Raw genomic sequence first — 26,109 nt, forward strand, 5'->3', positions numbered from 1 at the left:
AGGAGCTAAGCCCCAAATGTCAGATACCCAAAAGTAAATGAGTTAGTTTCCCGGGTAGGCTCAGGACACTCACCTAGGCTTCCTACTGGGAGCCCCGCCCCCGCGCGCAGGCGCAGGAGGCGCCGCTGACACGCGCAGGCGCAGCACAGCCATAGTGTGGCGCCCGCCCCCGGCGCTCCGGTAGCCGGCATGGGCTTCTCGCTGCCGCTGCTGCTCCCACTGACGCTCATCTCCGGTGCCTGGTTCCAGCGAGGTACAGTGGCCGCCCCTGGGGGAAGGACACGACTCCTCACCCACTTGTTAGGGGGCTGGGGAAGCCTCCCAAACCCGCCAGCTTTGGGGGAGTTTCTACAAGGGGAAGAAGCAGCCGCCCTCCTTACGATGCGGTCACCTGTGTGCGTGGCGATCTCTACGCTTCACATGTTAAGATTAAATATTCAGCTTGAATAACCAAAATGATAAAAGTTACGAGTCATTCACACACACTCCCCACCCCAAAGAAAAGTTCCATTTAAGGGAAAAATGCACTTTAACTATTGAAATTAGAGCTTACTTGTTGAATTAGGGTCAAATGCAAATAAAGTCTGTATATTGTAATCAATTGTACATTGTTGATTGTTTATTTTATTAGGGGAGACAGCATAATAGTTATGCAGACAGACTCTCATGTCCAAGGCTCTGCGGCCCCAGCTTCGATCCCCCGCGCCGCCATAAGCCGGAGCTGAGCTGTGCAGAGGCACAGAGCCACGCAGCCAAATTCAGGGCCCCAAGCTTGGGAATCCAACACTTCCTGCTTGCTTCTTTCTTTCTCTTTCTTTGCCTCCAGGGTTATTGCTGGGGGGTCGGTGCCTCCACTACGAATCCACTGCTTCTGGAGGCCATTTCCCCCATTTTGTTGCCCCTGCTGTTGGACTTGTTCTAGTAATTATTGTTATTGTTGCCATAGCTGTTGTTGTTGGATAGGACAGAGAGAAATCGAGAGAGGAGAAAAGACAGACACCTGCAGACCTGTTTCACTTCCTGCTTACTTTTTTTTTTGTATTTATTTATTGGATAGAGAATCAACAAATCAGGAATCAAGAGGGAGGGGAGACAGAGGAAAAGAGACAGACACCTGCAGCCCTGCTTCACCACTTTCAAAGCTTTCCCCCGGGAAAAGATGGGGACCCGGGGCTCGAACCTGGGTCCTTGAGCACTGTAATATGTACGCTCAACCGGATGCGCCACCACCGGCCCCCCTGCTTACTTCTGACCCTGCCCTCCTTCACGTGGATGCAGTTACTAGTGTGAGAGACAGTGTCGAAATGAGGGGAGGGCCCCGGACTGGATTTTGAGGGAGATGAAAAGACCTGGACTGGAGAATTTACAGCAGCCATCCTTATCTGGAAACTTAAACCATGAGGTAGGAAATTAAGCTAGAGCAGTGTGGCCTGTTGCAAAGGACACTGACCTGGGTTTGGTCCTATCTCCCACTTTCTTCTTTTACTTTTTATTTATTTCCTTTTTGTTGCCCTTGTTTTCATTGTTGTTGTAGTTATTGTTGTTGATGTCGTCGTTGTTGGATAGGACAGGGAGAAATGGAGAGGAGAGGGGGAGAGGAAGAGACACCTGCAGACCTGCTTCACCGCCTGTGAAGCGACTCCCCTGCTGGCGGGGAGCTGGGGCCTCGAACCGGGATCCTTATGCCTGTCCTTGAGCTTTGCGCCACTTGCGCTTAACCCGCTGCGCTACCGCCCGACTCCCTAAATGGTTCGGATTTTATGTGACACTCAAACAAGCAATTGGGAGCTCACCAGTAATTTGATGATGATTATCATGTGCTTTTGCTCTCAAACCCGGGTCCTTGTGCATTGTAACATGTGGGCTCAACCAGGTTCACCACTACCTGGCCCCTTGTTTTTATTTAATTTATAAAATGGAAACATTGACAAGACAATAGGATAAGAGGAGGGATGCATTTCCACACATTGCCCACCCCCAGAGCTCCATATCCAACCCCCTCCCTTGATAGCTTCCCTGTTTTTTTTCAATTCTTTTTTTCTTAATATTTATTTATTTATTTATTCCCTTTTTGTTGCCCTTGTTGTTTTATTGTTGCAGTTATTATTGTTGTCGTTGTTGGATAGGACAGAGAGAAATGGAGAGAGAGGAGGGGAAGACAGAGAGGGGGAGAGAAAGATAGACACCTGCAGACCTGATTCACCTCCTGTGAAGCGACTTCCCTGCAGGTGGAGAGCTGGGGGCTCGAACTGGCATCCTCATGCCAGTCCTTGCACTTTACGCCTCCTGCGCTTAACCCGCTGCGCTACTGCCGGATTCCAGCTTCCCTATTTTTTTACCTCTCTGGGAATATGGACCCAGGATCTTTGTGCGGTACAGAATATGGAAGGTCTGACTTCTGTAATTGCTCCTCCACTGAACATGGGTGGTGGCAGTTCGATCCATACTCAGAGCATTACTCAGCTCTGGCTTATGGTGTGGCTGGGGATTGAACCTGGAACCTCAGAGCCTCAGGCACAAAAGTCTTGCAGAACCATTACACTGTCTCCCTACCCTGCCACTTGTCTTCTATTTTTTGTTTTATCTATTTCATTTTAATGAGACATACAGAGAGAGAAACCAGAGCACTGTTCACCACTGGCTTATGATGATGCTGGGGATTGAACCTGGGACCTGAGAACCTCATACATGAAAGGCTTTTGCAGAACCATCATGCTCTTTCCTCAGCCCCCACTTATTCTCTATATGCACCCACCACAAGGCCTCTGCTTTTTCTCTGCAGGAAATGGGCACACTAGTGGCATGGTCACACTACCAGGTGGGAAATTCCAGATGGGAACGAATTCTCCAGATGGCCGAGATGGCGAAGGGCCTGCTCGGGTGGTGACTGTGAAAGCCTTTGCCATTGACATTTTCCCTGTGACCAACAAAGATTTCAGGTACATCAGTAGCTCTTGGGGAAGGAAAATAATCTTGTTCAGTACTTTTTTTTTTTAATATTTATTTATTCCCTTTTGTTGCCCTTGGTTTTTTGTTTGTTTGTTTGTTTCTGTTATTGATGTCATTGTTGGATAGGACAGAGAGAAATGGAGAGAGGAGGGGAAGACAGAGAGGGAGAGAGAAAGAGAGACACCTGTAGACCTGCTTCACCGCTTGTGAAGCGACTCCCCTGCAGGTGGGGAGCCGGGAACTCGAATGCCGGTTCTTGCACTTTGCACCACGTGCGCTTAACCCGCTGCGCTACTGCAAGAATCCCACTTTTTTTTTTTTTAACGGAAGCACTGCTCAGCTCCATGGTAGGATAGGGAACTGAATTTGGGACTTTGAAGCCTCAGGCATGAGAGTCTGTTTGCATAGCCATTATGCTTTCTACTCCACAGAAAATCATCTTCGTTCTTGAGATTCAAAAGAAAACTAGGTTGTGCTGATTGGGGGAGGTAGTTTGCTGCAGACTTACACATATGAGTTTGATTTCCAGCATCATCCAGCAGGTCTGCAGGTGTCTGTCTTTCTCTCCCTGCTTCTGTCTTCCCCTCCTCTCTCCATTTCTCTCTGTCCTCTCCAACAACGACGACATCAATAACAACAAAGATAATAACTACAACAACAATAAAAAAAAAATAAGGGCAACAAAAGGGAAACTAATAAATATAAAAAAAAATAATTTAAAAGAAAAAAAAAAAGAGGAAGAGGGAGAGAAGGAACCAGAGAATCACTCTGGCACATACACTGCCAGGGATTGAACTAGGGACTTCATGCTTGAGAGTCCAGTGCTTTATCCTGCTGCTGCCTCCTGGATGGCTCCTTTTGTTCCCCCACCTCTGCACCCCTCACACCAGGGTTACATCTGGAGGGGCTCTTTACTTTTCTTTTCTCTCTTCTCCCCTCCCCATTTGAATTTAATTTAATTGAATAGGACAGAGAGAAATTGAGTGTGAAGGGGAGACAGGGAGAGAGAAAGAGAGAGAGAAAGAGAGATACCTGCAGGCCGCTTCACCATGTGTGTGAAGCTTCCCCCCTACAAATGGGGACTGGGGGCTTGAACCCAGGTCCTTGCGCATTGTAACATGTACACTCAACCAGATGCGCCACCACCCAGCCCCTAACATATTGTGTTACAACAGAAGAATAATAGTAGCCATATTCAACAGATGTTGTCAAAAAGAGACAGTTTAGAGCAATCCAGGTGGTGGTGTGGAGGTCCTGAGTTCAATCCCCAGCACTGCATGTGCCAGAGTGAGGCTCTGGTTGTTCCTCCTCCTCTCCTTCCTTCTCTCCCTCTCTCCGTCTCCTTCTCTCCCTCTCTCCCTCTCCTTCTCTTCCTCTCTCCCTCCTTTTCTCACTCACTCTCTGTCATGAATAAATAATAAAACACGGGGCACGTGGTGGCGTGCCCGCTTGAGTGTGATGTCGCAATGCACTTGGCCCAGGGCTGGGTGGTGGTGCACCTGGTTGAGCGCACATATCATAGTGCATAAGGACGGGGTTCAAGCCCCTGCTCCGCAGCTATGCGGGAAAGATTCCTAAGTAATGAAGCAGATCTGCAGCTGTTTCTCTTTCTCTCCCTCTCTAACTCTCCTTTCCCTCTCAAGTTCCACATCTCTTTCTCTCTGTTTCCCTCTTTCTCTTGCCTCCAGGGTTATCATTGGGGCTCATTGCCTGCACTACGAATTCACTGCTCCTGTGGCCAATTTTTTTTTTTTTTTAATAAGACAGAGAGAAATTAAGAGAGGAGGGCAAAATAGGGTGAGAGAATAGACACCTGCAGACCTCCTTGTGAATTGAGCCCCCTGCAGGTGAGGAGCTGCAGGCTCCAACTGGGATCCTTGCGCAGGTCCTTGCAATTAGTACTGAAGTTCTCTCTCTATCCAAAATAAATAAAATATATCTAAAAACAAACCAACACACACACACACACACACACACACACACACACACACTTGGCCCCAGGTTCTCTTCCCCACACACACCTGATGCTCCAAAGTCCCAAGTTCAGTCCCCTGCACCAACATAAGCCAGAGCTGAACAGTGCTCTGGTAAAAAACAAAACAAAACAAAAACAGGGGGTCGGGCAGTAGCGCAGTGGGTTAAGTGCACGTGGCATGAAGCGCAGGGACCCGCATAAGGATCTGGTTCGAACCCCGGCTCCCCACCTGCAGGGGAGTCGCTTCACAGGCGGTGAAGCAGGTCTGCAGGTGTCTGTCTTTCTCTCCCCCTCTCTGTCTTCCCCTCCTCTCTCCATTTCTCTCTGTCCTATCCAACAACAATGACAACAATAATAACTACAACAATAATAAAAACAAGGGCAACAAAAGGGAAAATAAATTTAAAAAAACTAAAGTAAATCTTTGAAAAAAGTCAATCTACTGCTCAGATTGCAGGTTTAGACCCTCACAGCTCTGTGCTCTGTGACTTCAAAGACAAGGATAGGTGAGGTTTTCTGGAGCAAGATGAGGCGAGGGCACAACACAACTCTTACCAGCTGAACCAAGTACAATCTCTTTTTGGAGTTGGATGGTGGTGCATATGCTTGAGCAGACAAACTGTAGTGCACAAGGACCCAGGTTCAAGCCCCAGCCCCCACCTGCAGGTCTGCAGGTATCTCTCTGTATCCTTCCCTCTCCCTCCCTTCTCAATTTCTTTCTGCTTGATAAAATTAAATTAAACTTAATTGGGCAGAGGTAGGTAGCATAATGATTATGCAAGAAGATTCACATACATGAGGCTCCAAAGTCCGAGGTTCAATCCCCTGCACCACCATAATTCAGAGCTGAGCAATGCTTTGCTTTAAAAAAAAAAAAAAAAAAAAAAAAAAAAAGGAGTCAGGCAGTAGCACAGCAGGCTAAGAGCAGGTGGAGAAAAGCTCAAGGATCAGCTTAAGGATCCCGGTTAGAGCCCCCAGCTCCCCACCTGCAGGGGAGCCATTTCACAGGCGGTGAAGCAGGTCTGCAGGTGTCTGTCTTTCTCTCCCAATCTGTCTCCCCCTCCTCTCTCCATTTCTCTCTGTCCTACCCAACAACAACAACATCAATAATAACTACAACAATAAAACAAGGGCAACAAAAGGGAATAAATAAATAAATATAAAAAATTTTAAAAAAAAAAGAGTGCTCTGGAAAAAAATTAAACTTAATTTAAAAGATCTGTCCTTTCAGGGAGTTTGTCAAGAAGAACAAGTACCGGACAGAGGCCGAGAAGTTTGGGTGGAGCTTTGTTTTTGAGGATCTTGTCTCTGAAGAACTCAGAAACAACAAAGCCAGCCAGCACATTCAGGTGAGTGAACTGGGGGCCGGGCAGTAGAACACCAGGTTAAGCGCCCTTAGTAGGAAGCACAAGGGACCTGCACAAAGATCGTGGTTCAAGCCCTTGGCTCCCTACCTGCAGAGGGGTCACTTCATAAGCAGTGAAGCGGAACTGCAGGTGTCTATCTTCCTCATATATATCTTAAATTTTTTTACTATCTTTATTTGCTTATTGGGTAGTAGAGACAGCCAGAAATTGAGAGGGAAGAGAGAGAGAGACAGAGAGACACCTGCAGCACTGTTTCACCACTTGTGAAGCTTTCCCTCTGCAGGTCGGGAACAGGGGTTCAAACCCAGGTCCTTGCACATTGTAACCTGTGCACTCAGCCAGGCGGAGGCGCACCCCTCTTTATCTTGGCCTCCCCTCTCAATTTATCTCTGTCCTATACAATTAAAAAAAAAAAAGGAGTCAGGAGGTAGCGCAGTGGGTTAAGCGCACATGGCACAAGGATCCGGCTTAAGATCCGGGTTTGAGCCCCCGGCTCCCCACCTGCAGGGGAGTCGCTTCACAGGTGGAGGAGCAGGTCTGCAGGTGTCTATCTTTCTCTCCCCCTCTGTCTTCCCCGCTTATCTCCATTTCTCTCTGACCTATCTAATGACAATTATAACTACAACAACAATAAAAAAAAGGGAGGGGAGTCGGGTGGTAGTTGGGTGGTTATGCGCATGTGGTACAAAGCACAAGGATCAGAGTAATGATCCCTGTTGGAGGCCTAGGCTCCCCACCTGCAGGGGAGTCGCTTCACAAGCTGTGAAGCAGGTCTGCATGTGTCTGTCTTTCTCTCTCCCTCTCTGTCTTCCCTTCCTCTCTCCATTTTTCTGTCCTATCCAACAATGACGACAACAATAATAACAACAATGAAAAACAATTAGGGCAACAAAAGGGAAAATAAATAAATATAAATTTAAAAAAAAATGTTGACGGGGTAGATCGCATAATGGTTATGCAAACAGACTATCAAGCCTGAGGCTCCAAAGTCCCAGGTTCAAGCCAAAGCTGATCAGTGCTCTGGTTAAAAAAAAAAAAGAGTGGTCCCGGAGGTGGCTCAGTGATAAGGCTTTGGAATCTCAAGCATGAGGTCCTGAGTTTGATCCCCGGCAGCACATGTGCCAGAGTGATGTCTGGTTCTTTCTCCTTCTGTCTTTCTCATAAATAAATAAAATCTTTTTTTAAAAAAAAAAGGAAAAATGGCCTCCAGGAGAGGTGGGTTCATAGGGCTGACATTGAGCCCTACCGATAACCCTGGAGATTTAAAAAAAAAAAAAAAAAGTGAGTGAGTGAGTGAACTAGACTGGCAGCCAAGGGGTTGGGAGTGGAACCCCGATAGCAGCTTTATAGGACATGGGATTACCTGGACATACCTGGCACCACACGTGCAAGTTGGGGGTAGGGGAAGGGAGAGAAGCTCACCCTGGAATGGTCAGATAAACAGACTCCTGCAAGTCAACCCCACGCTGGTTTCTGTGCAGAGACTAAATATCCAGATACAGATAAGTTTCAAGATACCCATGAACCAACAAAAGAAGATCTTGGCAAACCTCCCTCTAGTAACGGTGGTGAGGTATCATGCTTTTTTAAAAAAATATAGTTGTTTTTTTTAAATTTATTGGTGGGGAGTCGGGTGGTAGTGCAGCAGGTTAAGCTCAGGTGGCGCAAAGCGCAAGGATGGGCATAAGGATCTTGGTTCGAACCCCCGGCTTCCCGCATGCACGGGAATCGCTTCACAAGCGGTAAAGCAGGTCTGCAGGTGTCTGTCTTTCTCTCCCCCTCTCTGTCTTCCCTTCCTCTCTCCATTTCTCTCTGTCCTATCCAACAATGATGACATCAATAGCAATAATAACTACAACAACAATAAAGCAACAGGGGCAACAAAAGGGAATAAATATTAAAAAAATATTTCTTGTTGGATAGAGACAGAGAGAGGAGGGGAGATAGCGAAAAAAGATAGAAAGACACCTGCAGCCCTTCAGCACTCGTGAAGCTTTCCCCCTTGCAGGTGGGGACCAGGGGCTTGAACCTGGGTCCTTGAGCCTTATAGTATGTGCACTTAACCAGGTGCCCCACCACCTGGCCACAAGGTGTCATGCTTTAAACATCCCAGACAGCCTTGCCTGCACTGCCTTATGCTCAGCCTATTCTGCCTTCAGTCAGGAAGGTGCTTTTGCTAGTCAGAGCATCTTTAAAAAAAATAAAATAAAATAAAAAAATAATGATTATTATTATTTGCCTCCAGGGTTATCGCTGGGGCTCGGTGCCAACAGTATGCATTCACTGCTCTTGGAGGCTATTTTTCCCATTTTGTTGCCCTTGTTGTGGTTGTTATTGTTATTGTTATTATAGCTGCAGTTGTTGTTGGATAGGACAGAGAGAAATGGAGAGAGGAGGGGAAGACAGAGAGAGGGAGAGAAAGATAGACACCTGCAGACCTGCTTCACTGCTTGTGAAGCGACTCCCCTGCAGGTGGGGAGCCGGGGGCTTGAACCGGATCCTTGTGCTGGTCCTTGTGCTTTGCGCCACCTGCGCTTAACCTGCTGTGCTACCACCCAACTCCCCAGCCTCCTCTTTTTTTTTTTAAGATTTTATTTATTTATGAGAAACATAGGAGGAGAGAGAAAGAACCAGACATCGTTATGGCACATGTGCTGCCGGGGATCGAACTCAGGGCCTCATGCTTCAGAGTCCAAAGCTTTATCACTGCGCCATCTCCCGGACCACTTAAAATCATTTTATCATTTTTTATTGTCTTTATTTATTTAGTAGAGACAGCCAGAAATGGAGAGAAAGGGGAGATAGAGAGGGAGAGAAACTGAGAGACACCTGCAGTCCTGCTTCACCACTTGTGAAGTTTCCCCCTGCAGGTGGGGGCTGGGGGCTTGAACCCAGGTCCTTGTGCATTGTGACGTGGGCACTCAACCAGGTGTGCCAACACCCAGCTGCAGCCCCCTCTTTTAAAAATTATTATTATCTTTATTTATTAGTTAGAGACAGCCAGAAATTGAGAGGGAAGGGGGTGGTAGAAAGGCAGAGAGACAGAGGGACATCTGCAGCCCTGCTTCACCACTTGCAAAGCTTTCCTCCTGTAGGTGGGGACTGGGGGCTTGAACCTGGGTCCTTCTTCTTCTTCTAGCGTTTGCCCTTCTTCTGTAGCCAGTCAACAGCATCAGGTTGAGCCACATGATGTAAAGTTTCGAGACCTCCTTTGAATCTGGAGAGGTGGCAGTCGTTGACTATGTGGGTCATAGTCTGTCTGGAGCCGCAGGGGCAGTTCGGGTCATCTCTGGCTCCCCAGCGATGGAACATAGTGGCGGCGCACCGGCCATGGCCTGTTCGATAGCGATTGAGGAGGGCCTAATCATAACGTGCTAGGTCAAAGCCGGGTTGACGCTCGAACCTGGGTCCTTATGAATTATAACACATGCGCTCATCCAGGGCCACCTTTCCTGGCCCCCAGAACATCTAATTTAATTAATTTGCTAGGGAGCCAGAGCATCACCCTAGCCCGTGGGCTAAACTTGGGACCTCCTGCTTCCAGGGTTAGTGCCCTACTCACTCACTGTGCTACTCCCTGACTCCCCCTTATTTTTTTTTCCCCAGAGCACTGCTCAGCTCTGGCTTCTGATGGTGCAGGGGATTAAACCTGGGACCTTGGAGCCTTAGGGGTGAAAGTCTTTTTGCATAACTAGTATGCTATTTCCCCAACTCTCCCCTCCCTTTTTTTTTTTTAAGATGTATTTTATTACTGCATGTGAGAGAGAAATTCACATAATGAGGTAGAGAGGAAAGCCACAGTATCACTGTAGTACCTACAGTACTAAAAATTAAACCAGGAGCTTCAGACTTTTAAGTTCAGTGTTCTAATAGTGGAACTATCTCCCCAGCGTTGTTGTTGTTGTTATTACTATTACTATTATTATTATTATTTGGCTCTAGGGTTATCACTGGGGCTCAGTGCCAGCACCACAAACCCACTGCTCCTGGAGGCCATTTTATCCCTTTTGTTGCCCTTGTTGTTTTTTTTTATGGTTGTGGTTATTATTGTTGTTGTTATTGATGTTGTTGTTGTTGGATAGGACAGAGAGAAATGGAGAGAGGAGGGGAAGACAGAGGGGGGAGAGAAAGACAGACACCTGCAGACCTGCCTCACTGCCCGAGAAGTGACCCCCTTGCAGGTGGGGAGCCGGGGGCTCGAACTGGGATCCTTCTGCTTTTCCTTGCTTTTTGTGCCATGTGCACTTAACCCACTGCGCTACCTCCCGACCCCTGGCCTTATTACTTTTTAAATTTTATTTCTTGATTATTGGGTAGAGACAGAGAGAAATTGAGAGGGGGGAGGTGGATGTAGAGAGGGAGAGAGACAGAGAGACACCTGCAGCCCACTTGCAAAGCTTTTCCCCTGCAGGTGGGGGCCAGGGGCTTGAACCTGGGTCTTCTACATGTTCACTCAACCAGGTACACCAACACCTGGCCCATATATATATGTATTTCATTATTTAGAGAGGGGGAGAGGAAAGACAACTCCAGCAGCCTTGTTCCCCCAGACCAGCTCTGGTGCTCCCATGAGGTACCATGGCTCCGAAATCCAGGGCTTCATACACACCAAGTTGTTGCTGAGGACTTATTCTGATGCAGTCTCCGCCCCCAGGTTTTTCTATGCCCCGCTAAATCCTAGAGTGCCCCCTTTCAACCAATCCTGGCTCCGCCCCCAGGTTTTCCTATGCCTCGCTAAATCCTAGAGTGCCCCCTTTCAACCAATCCTGGCCCTACACGTCACCCCTGGTTGTCGCCCAATAAAAAGCCCCCTCACCCCTCCCCTCGCTCTCTCTGGGCTCTCGGCTCTCCCTCTCTGAGGTCTCGCTCCCTGCTCTCCCCCGTGGTCGGCCATCGCTGGCTGGCTCCACGTGGTCTGAACCAAACCTCCCCCCCCATCCTATAATAAAGATCTGTGTACCCCTTTGCTCTGGACGTCCGCTCTCTTCTCCGCGGTGCAGCCCGACACCAGACCACCTCAACAACACCAAGTGATTTTTGTGACTTTTCCATTGAGACAGAGAGAAAGAGAGAGACATCACAGCACTGGAGCTTCCCCCTCTCAACTTACATTGAAAATGGATTCCAGAAGAATTTAAAGACGGGTGCTGTCTTTGTTGATCTCACAGCAGCCTATGACACGGTCTGGCACCATGGTCTCCTAGTCAAGATCTCAAGATGCCTGCCTCCATGGGTGGCCAACACTATATCGTTTCTTCTCCAAAACAGAAGATTCCGGGTGCATCTGGGTGACAAGTCTAGCAGATGGAGACTTGTCTCAAGTGGCCTCCCCCAGGGCTCTGTTCTGGCTCCTACGCTATTTAATATTTACATCAATGACCTTCCAGAAACTTCTTCAAGGAAGTTCATCTACGCCGATGACATCTGCTGTGCAACTCAGGCATCAAAGTTCGACATCCTCGAGGAAACACTCACGAAAGACATGTCTCTGATATCTGATTACTGTAAAAAATGGCAACTAATCCCTAGCACTGCAAAAACGGTATCATCTGTTTTCCATCTATACCATGCCTCGGCCTTGCGTGAGCTTAATGTGCAGCTTGGCGATACGAGAATCCGGCACGAAGCCCAGCCAGTCTATCTTGGCGTTACTCTCGATCGCACTCTGTCATTGCACGAACATCTCATAAAAACTGCAGCAAAGGTGGACGCGAGGAATCACATCATTGCAAGATTGGCCAGCTCCTCATGGGGCGCGAGCGCTTCCACACTACGATCATCATCTCTGGCATTATGCTATTCCACTGCAGAATACTGTGCCCCAGTATGGTTCCGTAGCCCCCATGTCCACTTGGTCGATTCCAAATTATATTCCTCCATGAGGATAATTTCTGGAACCATCCGTTCCACCCCGGTTCCATGGCTGCCAGTTCTTAGCAACATCGCCCCGCCAGATATTCGTTGGGATGCGGCATCATCTAAGTTCATTTCCCACGTCTACGCTCGACCGGACCTGCCAATATACGCGGATATCTTTGCCCACCCTGTTCAACGCTTGACGTCTCGTCACCCAATCTGGTCCTCTACGCCTACACTGAACTTCTCTGTTCCAGTCTCTTGGAAACAGAGCTGGCAGTCAGCTGAGGTAAAGAACAAACACCTCATCACAGACCCCTGCAAGCGTCAACCCGGCTTTGACCTAGCACGTTATGATTGGGCCCTCCTCAATCGCTATCGAACAGGCCATGGCCGGTGCGCCGCTATGTTCCATTGCTGGGGAGCCAGAGACGACCCGAACTGCCCCTGCGGCTCCAGACAGACTATGGCCCACATAGTCAATGACTGCCACCTCTCCAGATTCAAAGGAGGTCTCGAAACTTTACATCAGGCTCAACCTGATGCTGTTGACTGGCTACGGAAGAAGGGCAAATGCTAGAAGAAGAAGAAGTTTTCTTTTTTGGTTGTGTCCCTGTCTGCTTTTGGTATCAGGGTGATGTTGGCTTCATAGAAGCTGGCAGGGAGTATTCCTTGGGCACTCCCAGGTGGTGCTGGGACTCAGGCCTGGGTCATGGGCATGGCAAGCCATGCACCCTAACCTCCTGAACTCTCTCTCTCTCCAGCTCTCATGCTTCTCCTCTCTTGCAGCGTGTTCTTTGGTGGTTGCCAGTAGAGAGAGCGTTCTGGAGGCAGGTAAGGATTGGTTCCGTTTTTTCTACCCCCTCTTGACTCTTACTTCTAAAAGCCTAGTTTCCTAGATCACTCATCCAGCTGGAAGTGCTGTGTTAAAAAGGACATAAGCAGTTTCAGAGGAGCAGCCAGAGAAGTCTGTTTCCTCTCCCTAGTGCCTCTGCTCACAGTCCATCCTACTCCCTCTCCCCTTGACTCTCGTGAACTTTGTTTTTGTTTTTGTTCAGCTCTAACTTGTGGCACTAGGGATTGAATTTGGGCCCTCTGGTGCCTTGGGCATGGGAGTCTTTGCAGAACCACTGTGCTACCTACCTCACCCTACTCTCATGTGTAAACTACTTTGCTTCCTCTCATGATAAAAGCTGACTCCTGTGAGCTCCCAGAAGCCTCTCACTTGGTCCTGCTGTCAGCCTGCAGGTCCCGGCTCTGGCATCCGAGAGAGACTGGAGTTCCCCGTGCTTCACGTCAGTTGGAACGACGCTCTTGCCTACTGCGCTTGGCGGGGGAAGCGGCTACCCACTGAAGAAGAATGGGAGTTTGCTGCCAGAGGCGGCTTGGCAGGTATCACGATACTAAGGCCTTTTCTCTGTCACCCGTCTTGCCCTCAGTGGGGAATGTCAAAGGGTAGGAAGGGCCAGTGCTCCCTGGAACAGTGCTCAAACTATGTGGTGAGGGACAGTGATTGCTGAATTCACTTTTATCTATTATTATTGTTTTTTATTTTATATTTATTTTCCCTTTTCTTGCCCTTGTTGTTTTTTATTGTTGTTGTTGTTACTGATGTCATCGTTGTTGGATAGGACAGAGAGAAACCTATAGCCCTGCTTTTCAACTCATGAAGCTTTCCCCATACAGGTGGGGACCAGGGGCTTGAAGATGGGTCTTTGCACACTGTAATGTGAGTGCTTAACCGGGTGCACCACCTCCTGGCCCCCCACCCTCTCTATCCCTGTCTTTTCTCTCTTTGTCTCTCTCTGAGGGGAAAAAAATTTAGAGCAGTGAAGACAGGGGAAGGGGCCGGGTAGTGGCGCACCTGGTTGAGTGCACATGTTACAGTGCTCAAGGACCCAGGTTCGAGTCCCTGGTCCCCATCTGCACAGGGAAGCTTCACAAGTGGTGAAGCAGGGCTGCGGGTGTCTCTCTGTCTCTCTCCCTCTCTATCACCCCCATCCCTCTCAATTTCTGGCTGTGTCTATCCAATAAATTTTTAAAAATTAAATAAAAAAGAGAAGTAGAAGCATGGAGTAGCAGCAGCTGAATTAAAAAAAAAAAAAAGGAGGGGGGAAGACTCAGAGAACCAGCAAGATAGCTCACCTAGATAGTGCAACTGCCTGGTCATGTGCTCGTTTGAGCCTGCCCGCTACTGCAATGGAGAAAGCTTCAGTATGTCTTTCCCTCTCTCCTTCAGCTGGAAAAAAAAAAAAATGGCCAAGAGCAGTAAAGCCTGGGAGGTAACAAAAAGAAAGTAAAACACAGTTTGTTTTGTTGTTGTTGTTGTTTCTTTATTTTTTTTTTAATCTTCACTGGGGTTTCCCTGCTGCAGGCTTCCTTCTTCTTCTTCTCATTTATTTATTTATTTATTTATTTATTTTACTAATTAATTTATTTTTATCTCCAGGTTTATCACTGGGGCTCAGTGCCTACACTATGAATCCACAGCTCCTGGCGCCCACCCCCCCCCATTTTATTGGATAGGACAGAGAGAAATTGAGAGGGGAGGGGGAATAGAGAGGGAGAGAGAAAGACACTAGCAGACTTGCTCATTCACCACTTGTGAAGTGACCCCTGCAGGAGGGGATCAAGGTCTCAAATCTGGTTCCTTGCTCATGGTAACGTGCTTAACCAGATGCACCACTACCTACCTGGCCTTCCATGTTATTATTATTTTTTCTGCCTCCAGGGTTATTGCTGGGGCTCAGTGCCTGCACCATGAATCCACTGCTCCTGGAGGCCATTTTTTCCCCCTTTTGTTGCCCTTGTTGTTGTAGCCTTGTTGTGGTTATTATTGTTGTTGTTGATGTTGCTCATTGTTGGATAGGACAGAGAGAAATGGAGAGAGGAAGGGGAGAAAGAGAGGGGGAGAGAAAGACACCTGCAGACCTGCTTCACCGCCTGTGAAGTGACTCCCCTGTAGGTGGGGAGCCAGGGGCTCGAACCAGGATCCTTATGCTGGACCTTACACTTGGTGCCACGTGTGCTTAACCCGCTGCGTTACTGTCTACCCCCATTAATTATTTTTATATTTTTTAATTAATTTATTTTCCCTTTGCCCTTGTTGCCATGCTAAATTTTAATCTGTGTAATCAGAATGACGCAAACTGTGTATCTCTTCCCCACGTTTCTAGAGGTGAACATAGTCATTGTATCCGTAACGTGTGCCACCCTGACATGCAAACACAAGGTCACGGTTATAGTGCGAAACAGCAGTTGTCGTGCCCCACACACCTGCACTGGGTGAGCGCTGAGCGCACCAGCAGAGTGATGGTGTCACCATGTGGGTGTGTGCGCATCTCTCCAGTCTGTGCCTGACGGACAAGGCCCTCAGTGCTTGTTCTCAGCGTCGGCACTCACTTCACTGTGAGCTGCTGGTGACTAGATTCTGGGCAGGCTTTGTTCGCAGCCTCACCTGGGACCACACAGGGCTGAAGCGAATGGGAATGTTCCTCATGCAGCAAGTACACAGAGGAAGGGCTGAGAGTGGGTTGCTGTGTAACCAACCGGGCTCCTCTTTTCTCAGCTTCTCCTTTGTTGTGGCTATATATATATATATATATATTTGAATAGAGATAAAAGTTGAGATGTGGGAGTCCGGTGAGAGCGCAGAGGGTTAAGCCCATGTGGCACAAAGCGCAGGGACCGGCATAAGGATCCCGGTTTGAGCCCCAGGCTCCCCACCTGCAGGGGTGTCGCTTCACAAGCGGTGAAGCAGGTCTGCAGGTGTCTGTCTTTCTCTTCTCCTCTCTGTCTCCCCCTCCTCTCTCCATTTGTCTCTGTCCTGTCTGACAATAACAACATCAATAACAGCAATAGTAACTACAGCAATAAAACAATAAGGGCAACAAAAGGGAATAAATAAATAAATATTTTTTAAAAAGTGGACGTGGGGAATCTGGAGGTAGTGCAGCGGGTTAAGCGCACATGACGCAAAAACGCAAGGACCGGCGTAAGGATCCGGGTTCGAGCCCCCGGCTCCCAACCTGCAGGGGAGCCGCTTCACAGGCAGTGAAGCAGGTCTGCAGGTGTCTGTCTTTCTCTCCCCCTTTCTGTCTTCCCCTTCTCTCTCCATTTCTCTCTGTTCTAGCCAACAACAACAATAATAACTACAATAATAAAACAACAAGGGCAACAAAAGGGAATAAATAAATCTTTTTTCTAAAAAAGTGGAGATGTAGAGGGAAATAGGGTGGCGAGAAGAAAGGGGGTGGGAGAAGGAGAGGCAGGCGGGCAGGCACAGACTGACCTGCAGAGCTGCTTCACTGCATATGAAGCTCCCCCCACCCCCACATACACACACATGGGGACTGAGGCTTAACCCCAGGCCCTCGTATACTGCCATGTGTCTGCGCAGCCAGGTGTGCCTTCACTCGGCCCCTCAGCACCTCCTGCCTTTTGTTGTTGCTGCTTCCTCTCCTTCTCCTTCTCCCCTTCCTCCTTCATGTTTTATTGATGGGCTAGAGACAGAGAAAAATGGAGAGGGCAGGGGGAGATGGAGATGCAGAGAGAGAGACGACTGCAGCCCTGCTTCACATCTCAGGAGGCTTCCCCGCTGCAGATGGGAACCCAGGTCTTGCATCCAGTTTTTTGTGCATTGCAACTAATGTGGGCTCTGCTAGGTGTGCCACCACCTGGCCCTCTGCTGTTTGCTTTCCATGTTTGTTGTTAAAATGTTCCCTTATTCTTTCTCTTCTTCCCCATCTCTTTTCTCTTTCCCTTTCTTTCCTTCTTTTATTCCTTTTTTTAAACCAGAACACTGCTCAGCTCTGGCTTTTGGTGGTGCGGGGGATTGAACCTGGGACTTTGGAGCCTCAGGCATGAGAGTCTGTTTGCATAACCATTATGCTATCTACCCCGACCCCATTCCTCCCCCCTTCCTTCCTTCCTTCCTTCCTTTTTCTTTCTTTCTTTCTTCCTTTCTTTCTTTCTCTCTTTCCACCAATGTTATAGTTGGAGCTCAGTGCCTGTATGATTCTGCCATTCCCAGTGGCCAGTGGCCACTTTCTTTCCTTTTGATGGAGGGACAGAGAGAGAGATTAAGGAGAGAAAGACAGAGGGAAGGAGAGACACCTGCATCACTGTTCTGCCACTCATGACCCTTTTCCTCCTGAAGATGGGAGCTGGGAGTTTGAACCCGGGCCCTCATGCAGGGTGATGGATAATGAGTCCTTGTGCACTCTTGGGGTGAGAGCGACACCTGGCCCTTTCTTCTCCAGTTCACTCCCAGCCTCTGTTATCTCCTTTCTCTGCCTGCAGGTCAGGTTTACCCGTGGGGGAACCAGTTCCAGCCAAACCGCACCAACCTGTGGCAGGTAAGACACGTTCCTTGGTCCTGTCCTTTCTCAATGTGTTGATAAGGAGCTGTAGACTGGGATTCAGAAGACTTTGTGTGGAATGATAAATTGATTTAAAAAAAAAAGTCATAGTGCAGTGAGTTGAAGTAATTGCAGTATGTTTGAGAGTAAATCACTTCTGGGGACCAGGTGGTGGAGCTCCTGGTTAAATGCTCAATTACAGTGCACATGGACCCAGGTTCAAGTCCCGGGACCCCACCTTCAGGAGCAAAGCTTCATGAGTGGTGAAGCAGGATTGCAGGTATCTCTCTGTCTCCCTCTGTATTTCTTTTTTTTTCTTTTTAATTTTTAATTTATTTATTTATCTTCCCTTTTGTTGCCCTTGTTGTTTTTTATTGTTGCTGTAGTTATTGTTGCTATTGGTTAGAACAGAGAGAAATGGAGAGAGGAGGGGAAGACAGAGAGGGGGAGAGAAAGACAGACACCTGCAGACCTGCTTTACCACTTATGACGCGACTCCCCTGCAGGTGGGGAGCTGGGGGCTTGAATCGGGATCGTTATGGGGGTCCTTGCACTTCGCACCACGTGCACTTAACCCGCTGCGTTACCGCCCGACTCCCCTTCCCTCTGTATTTCTTCCCCTCCCCTCTCAATTTCTAATAATAAATATTTTTTAGACTTTTTTATATGTTTATTTATTTACTGGATAGAGACAGAGAAATTGAGAGGGGAAGAGAGAGACAGACACCTGAAGCCCTGCTTCGCCACTTATGAAACTTTCCCCCTGCAGGTGAGGGGGGACCAGGGGCTTGAACCCAGGTCCTTGCACATTATAACATGTGCACTCAACCAGGTGCGCCATTGCCTGGCCCCTTTTTAAAACTTTCTGTATTATCTTTCTTTCTTTCTTGGCTAGAGATAGCCAGTTACTGAGAGGGAAGGGGAAGATAGAGAGGGAGAGAGACAGAGACACCTGTAGCCTTATTTCACCACTTACAAAGCTTTCCTGCTGCAGGTGGGAACCGGGGCCTCGAACCTGGGTCCTTGCACTTTTTTTTTTAATTTATTTATTTATTAATGAGAAAGATAGGAGGAGAGAGAGAAAGAACCAGACATCACTCTGGCACATGTGGTGCTGGGGACTCAACTCGGGACCTCACGCTTGAGAATCCAATACTTTAGCCACTGACCCACCTCTGGGACCACATGGTCCTTGCACTTTAAGAAAAAAAATTATTGGATAGAGACAGAAATTGAGAGGGGAGGAAGAGATAGGGAGAGAGACAGAGACACCTGCAGCCCTGCTTTACCACTTGTGAAGCTTCCCCCCTGCATGTGAGGGCCTGGGGCTTGAACCGGGGTCCTTGCACATTGTAATGTGTGCGCTTAACCAGGTGCACCACCTCCTAGCCCCTCTATCCAATAAGCAATCAAAAAGGAGAGAGAGTAAATCACTTTCCTAGAGTGCTGGAGGTGAGTTGACAGATGAGATGGTATTTCAGTGCTGACTGGGGAGGCATTTGTCTCGTGGAAGAAAGGACATTCAAGCAGAGAAAACAGTATGAATTCTGTTTGTTTTTTTTAATTATTTACTTATTATTGGATAGAGACAGGGAGAGAAATTGAGGGAAGAGATAGAGATGGAGAGAGACGGAGAGACACCTGCAGCCCTGCTTCACCATTTGTTGTTATTGTTGTTTTATTATTGCTGTCGTTGTTGTTGGATAGGACAGAGAGAAATGGAGAGAGGAGGGGAAAACAGAGGGGGAGAGAAAGACATCTGTAGACCTGCTTCACTGTTTGTGAGGCGACCCCCCTGCAGGTGGGGAGCCGGGGACTCGAACTAGGATCCTTGAGCCTGTCCTTGCACTTTGCATCATGTGCACTTTACCTGCTGCACTACCGCCCAGCCCCCATAAGTAGACATTTTAAAAGTAATAAAAGGGCTGGGAGATAGCATAATGGTTCTGCAAAAGACTTTCATGCCGAGGCTCTGAGGTCCCGGGTTCAATCTCTAGCACCACCATACGCCAGAGCTGAGTACTCTGGTAATTAAAATTTAAATGTATCAGCTTTGGGAGCCAGCTGGTGGCATGCCCAGTTGAGCCACATACATTACCCAGGTTCTAGTCCCCGCTCCCCACCTGCAGGGACTGCCCGAGCAGTGAAGCAGGTCTACAAGTGTATTTCTCTCTCCCTCTCTATCTCCCCATTCCCTCTCAAGTTCTGGCTGTCCTATCAAATAAAATAGAAATAAAAGAAAGAGAAAGGAAGGAAAAAGTGGCCTCCAGGAGTGGTAGATTCATAGTGCAGGCACAGAGCCCCAGCAGTAGCCCTAGTGGCAAAATAAATAAACATATGTATCAGCCTTAATACTTGGTAGGTGTTGAGGAAATTATAGTCCCTTCTCTTATCTTTATTTATTTATTTAATAGAGGCAGCCAGAAATTGAGAGGAATGGGGAGATAGACAGAGACACACCTGCAGCCCTGCTTCACCACTCACAAAGCTTTCCCGCACCAGGTGGGGACCAGGGGCTTGAAGACTATAACATGAATGAATTCGATTTTGTTTTGTTTTGTTTTAAAGATTTTATTTGTAAATGAGGAAGATAGGAGAGAGAGAGAGAGAACCAGACATCTCTCTGGTACATGTGCTGCAGGACCTCACGCTTGAGAGTCTGATGTTTTATCCACTGCGCCACCTCCTGGACCACTGAATTCAATTTTTTTTTTAATTGACCCAGGTCATTGTGCATTTTAACATGTGCCACCACCTGACCCTTTCCCTTTTATAAAAGCAGCTTTCGTGAGGTAATAGCATAAGAAGGGACACGTTGGGAGTTGGGCAGTAGCACAGCGGGTTAAGTGCAGGTGACGCAAAGCACAAGGAAAGGCGGAAGGATCCCGGTTCGGGCCCCTGGCTCCCCACCTGCAGGGGAGTTGCTTCATAAGCAGTGAAGCAGGTCTGCAGGTGTCTATCTTTTTCTCTCCCTCTCTGTCTTCCCCATCTCCCTCTGTCATATCCAACAACGACATCAATAACAACAACTAAAATAACAAGGGCAACAAAAGGGAAAATAAATTTTTAAAAGGGATTTATTTTTTTTAATTTAATATCTTTTTATTTATTCATTTATTTATTCCCTTTTGTTGCCCTTGTTGTTTTATTGTTGTAGTTATTATTGTTGTTGTCGTTGTTGGATAGGACAGAGAGAAATGGAGAGAGGAGGGGAAGACAGAGAGGGGGAGAGAAAGACAGACACCTGCAGACCTGCTTCACCTGTGAAGCGACTCCCCTGTAGGTGGGGAGCCGGGGGCTCAAACCAGGATACTTGAGCCGGTCCTTGGGCTTTGCACCACATGCGCTTAACCCGCTGTGCTACCGCCCGACTCCCCTTTATTTATTTTAATTTTTTTGTTTGTTTTTATTTTACCAGAGCACTGCTCAGCTCTAGCTTCTGATGGTAGGGATGGGGGGATTGGACCTTGGATTTCAGTGCCTCAGGCATTAGAGTCTCTTTACATAACCATTATGCTATCTACCCCTGCCCTCTTTTATTATTTATTAATGAGGGAGGGAAAGAGAGAACTGGAGCATCACTCTGGCACATGCGATGCCAGGGATCAAACTCAAGACCTCATGTTTCAGAATCCAACACCTTATCCACTCTGCCAGCTCCCAGGCTGCAACCACATCAGGAGATCTTGAAGAACTCGAGGCAAGTGGTTTGGCAGCTCAGGATGGGAACTTATGCCACGTCCCTCTCCCCATGCTCCACAATACAAGGTGGCTTTGGTTTTCATTGGCCTGACAGAAAGACCTACCTCAGGACAAAATGATAGAGGCCATTCACTTATTCTTGCTACCAGGGTTATTTCTGGGGCTTGAGGCACACAGGCTTCATCCACTGTTTCCAGTGGCGACTTTTACCTTTTTTCCTTTTGATAGAGGGTGAGAGACAGAGAGACAAAAGAGGGAGAAAGAGGAGAGAAACCCCTGCAGACTGTTCCACCATTTGTGACGCCTCATCCCCCCTGCAGAGAGGGACCGGGGGCTTGAACCAGGGTCTTCCACATACTGTGTGTGTTCTATTAGGTGGGCCACCCCCCCAAAGGTAACTGACTGAAATGTCTTCTCCTCAGGGAAGGTTCCCGAAGGGCGACAAGGCTGAGGACGGCTTCCACGGCGTCTCCCCAGTGAATGCTTTCCCCCCCCAGAATAACTATGGTAAGAGTTCGCAAGCAGCAGGCTGTTGTCAGTGTTCTCAGGCTGACTGGCAGGGCCGCTTTGCCCATGGATGAGGCAGAGAAACTCCCCATGGTGGTGGTGGTGGTGTGTTGAGATGCTTGATCCTGTGGACCCTTGACTGCTAGCAGCAGCAGGCTGGCAGCTGTGCATGTGAGATGACCCATCTACACTGTGCTTCAGGGCTCTATGACCTCCTGGGCAACGTGTGGGAGTGGACAGCCTCACCGTACCAGGCTTCAGACCAGGACATGCGTGTCCTCCGGGGAGCTTCCTGGATTGACACAGCCGACGGATCTGCCAATCACCGGGCCCGGGTCACCACCAGGTAAGGGACTCGGGAGCTGGAGGCCAAGGGCCTGAGGCCTGGTCTCCTTGAGCATAGTGGTACCTGATGTGGTCTTGGCACTGGAGTTGTGGGCACAGAGGATGCAGCAGGCAGGACTTGGCACAAAAAAACAACAGAGCCCAGGATAGCTTGTGCTTTTTCCTGCCAACTCTCAGCTCCAAAGGAAATTTTACACCCAGCATCTTAATTATATGTCTGGTATTTTTTTTTCCTCCTATCTTCACATTAAGGTGTGGGGAGGGCAGGCTGGATGGTAGCAGAGAGGGATAAGCGCACATGGCGCAAAGAGCAGGGACCTGCGTAAGGATGCCAGTTCAAGCTCCGGCTCCCTACTTGCAGAGGGGTCGCTTCACAGGCGGTGAAGCAGGTCTGCAGGTGTCTATCTTTCTCTCCTCTTCTCTGTCTCCCCTCCTCTCTCCATTTCTCTCTGTCCTATTCAACAACGACAGCAATAAGAACAACAACAATAATAACAATGATAAACAACAAAGGCAACAAAAACGGGGGAAAAATAGCCTCCAAGAGCAGTAGAATCATAGTGTAGGCACTGAGCCCCAGCAATAACCCTGGAGATTAAAAAAAAAAAAAAATGAAAAAGATGTAGGGAGGAAGCAGAATGGCCACTTGAACAGTCTGTGGTCAGGGGTCATGGAAATGAGTCTTGGAATTGATGGGCTTGTAGCCATTTTTTCCATTTTATTCAATACAACAGAGAGACATTGAAGAGGGGAGGAGGGGATAAGAGAGAGAAACCTGGGGAGTCGGGCTGTAGCGCAGGTGGCGCAAAGCACAAGGACCGGCAGAAGGATCCCGGTTCGAACCCCGGCTCCCCACCTGCAGGGGAGTCGCTTCACAGGCGGTGAAGCAGGTCTGCAGGTGTCTATCTTTCTCTCCTCCTCTCTGTCTTCCCCTCCTCTCTCCATTTCTCTCTGTCCTATCCAACAACGACAACAACAATAATAACTACAACAATAAAACAACAAGGGCAACAAAAGGGAATAAATAAATAAAATAAATATTTTAAAAAAAGAGAGAGAGAAACCTGAAGATCTGTTTTGTTGCTTATGAGGTGTCCCCTCTGCAGGTGGGGAATGGGAGACTTGAACCTGCATCCTTGTACTTAGTACTACTAGGCACCAGACTTTCAAACCAGAGGCTCCAGAGGTTCCAGGTTCAATCACCAGTACCACCATAAACCAGAGCTGAGAAGTGTTCTGGTGTCTCTCAGTCTGTCTTTCCTGTATCTCTCACTAAAATAGGATATATATTTTTTTAATTTTTAAATTATTTTCCCTTTTGTTGCCCTTGTCTTTTTTGTTGTTGTTGTAGTTATTGTTGTTGCTATTGATGTCTTCGTTGTTAGATAGGACAGAGAGAAATGGAGAGAGGAGGGGAAGACAGAGAGGGAGAGAGAAAGATAGACACCTGCAGACCTGCTTCACCGCCTGTGAAGCGACTCCCCCTGTAGGTGGGGAGCTGGGGCTCCAACTGGGATCCTTACGCCGGTCTGCACTTTGCACCACGTGTGCTTATCCCACTGTGCTACCGCCCGACTCCCAGGATAAATATTCTATTAACGGGGCCAGGTGGTGGCACACCTGTTTAAGCACACATGTTACAGTGTGCAAGGACCCAGGTTCCAGCCTCTGGTCCCCACCTGCAGGGGGAAAAGCTTCAGAAGTGAAGCAGTGCTGCAGGTGTCTGTCTCTCTCCCTGTCACCCCCTCCCCTATTTCTCACTGTCTCTATCCAACAAATAAAGATTAAAAAAACATATTCTATTAACAAAAGGGCTGTAGAGAGGCCTGTGCTTCTGGACATCAGGTTTGTAGATGTTTCTTTGATGACACTTCAGGGCTCCTGACTTTTCCTCACTTTCTTTTTCTTGCCACCAGGGTTATTGCTGAACTCAGGTGTCTGCATGACTTTACTATTCCTGGCAGCTTTACTTCCCTCTAGATAGAGTGTAAGAGACACAACTAGGGAGACAGACAGAAAGAAGAGTGCTTGGGTCCTTGTGCTTTGTACTATGTGCTGTTAACCCAGTGCTGCTCATACTTTTTAAGAGAAATTACGGGAGTCGGGCGGTAGCACAACGGGGTAAGCGCACGTGGCACAAAGCACAGGGACCGGCGTAAGGATCCCGGTTCGAGCCCCCGAATTCCCATCTGCAGGGGAGTCACTTCACAAGCAGTAAAGCAGGTCTGCAGGTGTCTATCTTTCTCTCCCCCTCTGTCTTCCCCTCCTCTCTCCATTTCTCTCTGTCCTATCTAACAATGACGACATCAATAACAGAAACAATTTAAAAAAGGGGGCAACAAAAGGGAAAATAAATATAAAAAAATTTACTAGCCTGGAAACCATTGAAGCACAGATAAAACTTATTTTTTTTTTAACACTTTATTATTATTTTAACCAGAGTACTTCTCAGCTCTGGTTTATGGTGGTGTGGGGGACTGAACCTGGGACTTTGGAGCCTCAGGCATTATGCTATCTCCCCCACTTAAAACACTTCAGTCTTTCTGGTATTGGATTCTGAGTCTATGAAGTGGCGAACAGCTCCTGCAGTCCGCAACTATTGCTAGATGGAACATGAGGGAATGGAAGTTCCAACTGGTAAGTCTCACTTCTTGTATTATTATTATTTTTTTACTGAGTTATTCTAAACCACTCACTATTTAAATTACTATTTCCTGCCTCTGTGGCCCCCAGGGGTTAGACTAGTGGATAAAACGTTGGGACTTTGAAGCCTGAGATCCTTAATTCAATCCCTGGCATCACATATGCCACAGTCATGCTCTGGTTCTCACCCCACCTTGACCCCCCCATCATTAACTAATCAGGTATTTTTTGTTTGTTTGTTTGTTTGGAGAGAGAGAGATGCAGAGGGAAAAAGAGAGAGAAAAAAAAACACCAAACACCAGAGCACTGCTCAGCTCTGCCTTATGGCGATGCGGGGGATTGAACCTGGGACTTTGGAGCCTCAGGCATGAGTCTGTTTGTATAACCATCATGCTGTCTCCCCTGCCCTCAAGCTTTTTTTTTTTTTTTTTGGCCTCCAGGGTTATTGCTGGGGCTGAGTACCTGCACTACGAATCCACTGCTCCTGGAGGCCATTTTTCCCATTGTTGTTGCTGTTGCTGCTGCTGTTGGTGGATAGGACAGAAAATGAGAGGATGGGAAGACAGAGTGGGGGAGAGAGAGAAAGATAGACACACCTGCAGACCTGCTTCACCGTTTGTGAAATAACCCCCCTATAGGTGGGGAGCTGGGGGCTCGAACCAGGATCCCTGCTGCTGGTCCCTGTGCTTCGCACTATGTGCACTTAACCCGGTGTGCCATGGCCTGGCCCCCAATAAATCAATCTTCTAAAAATATTTACTTGAAGAGAAAGTGTAATGATCATGCAAAAGACTTTCATACCTGAGGCTCTGAGGTCCCAGGTTCAATCCCCTACATCACCATAAGCCAGAGCTAAGCAGTGCTCTGGTTTAAAAAAAAAAAAAAAAAGTCCTGCCTTCCAGTGCAGTCTTTCAAGACCCTTTCACTTCTGTCACCCTGTTTCAAGGTGCCTTTGCCTGTCCAGGGTACTTGTGGCCAGGGAGAGCATGGCACGGTGTGAGGCCCATTTCTCAACAGACACTCATTCTCTCTCTCTCTCTTTTTTTTTTTAACCAGAGCACTGCTCAACTCTGGCTTATGGTGGTATGGGGGATTGAACCTGAGACTTTGGAGCCCAGGCATGAGAGTCTCTTTGCATATCCATTATGCTATCTACCCTCCACCCCAGATCCTCATTGTCTCTCTGATCTCTGCTGGCAGGATGGGCAACACTCCGGATTCAGCTTCAGACAATCTGGGCTTCCGCTGTGCTGCGGAAGCAGGCCAGCCACGTGGGGAGTTGTGAGCAGCTGCTAAGAGGAGTCCCCAGGGGCATCCACTGCACTCCAGACAACATTCCAGGCTCAGAAGCTGCAGCCTCAGGAATTACTCCTCCCTGCACCCTCCTCCCTCCCTCCCTCCCTCC

At 48.1% G+C, this 26,109-nt stretch overlaps 1 protein-coding gene and 1 long non-coding RNA gene across 5 annotated transcripts; one reads left to right on the top strand and one right to left on the bottom strand.

Moving 5' to 3' along the window:
• Nucleotides 1–50: 50 nt before the first annotated feature.
• Nucleotides 51–26,100, top strand: SUMF2 (sulfatase modifying factor 2). 4 transcript variants are annotated; one of them, XM_060173138.1, is made up of 9 exons: nt 51–253; nt 2,783–2,939; nt 6,142–6,273; nt 12,912–12,981; nt 13,389–13,539; nt 17,449–17,504; nt 21,632–21,716; nt 21,918–22,062; nt 25,905–26,100. In XM_060173138.1, the coding sequence occupies exons 1-9, from the start codon at nt 190–192 to the stop codon at nt 25,987–25,989; spliced, it is 945 nt and encodes a 314-aa protein (XP_060029121.1). In that variant the 5' UTR covers nt 51–189; the 3' UTR covers nt 25,990–26,100. The 4 variants fall into 4 exon arrangements, with proteins under 4 accessions (XP_060029121.1, XP_007530111.1, XP_060029122.1 ...); XM_007530049.3 differs by having other exon boundaries at nt 6,156–6,273; nt 12,937–12,981; XM_060173139.1 differs by lacking the exon at nt 6,142–6,273.
• Nucleotides 22,751–23,685, bottom strand: LOC132533120 (uncharacterized). Its single transcript, XR_009545002.1, has 2 exons — nt 23,126–23,685; nt 22,751–22,836 (listed from the first exon to the last, which is right to left on the bottom strand). It is a non-coding gene; the product is annotated as an uncharacterized LOC132533120 (long non-coding RNA).
• Nucleotides 26,101–26,109: the final 9 nt, after the last annotated feature.

The sequence above is a fragment of the Erinaceus europaeus genome, chromosome 15 (genome assembly GCF_950295315.1).
Source record: "Erinaceus europaeus chromosome 15, mEriEur2.1, whole genome shotgun sequence".
Lineage (NCBI taxonomy): Eukaryota > Metazoa > Chordata > Mammalia > Eulipotyphla > Erinaceidae > Erinaceus > Erinaceus europaeus.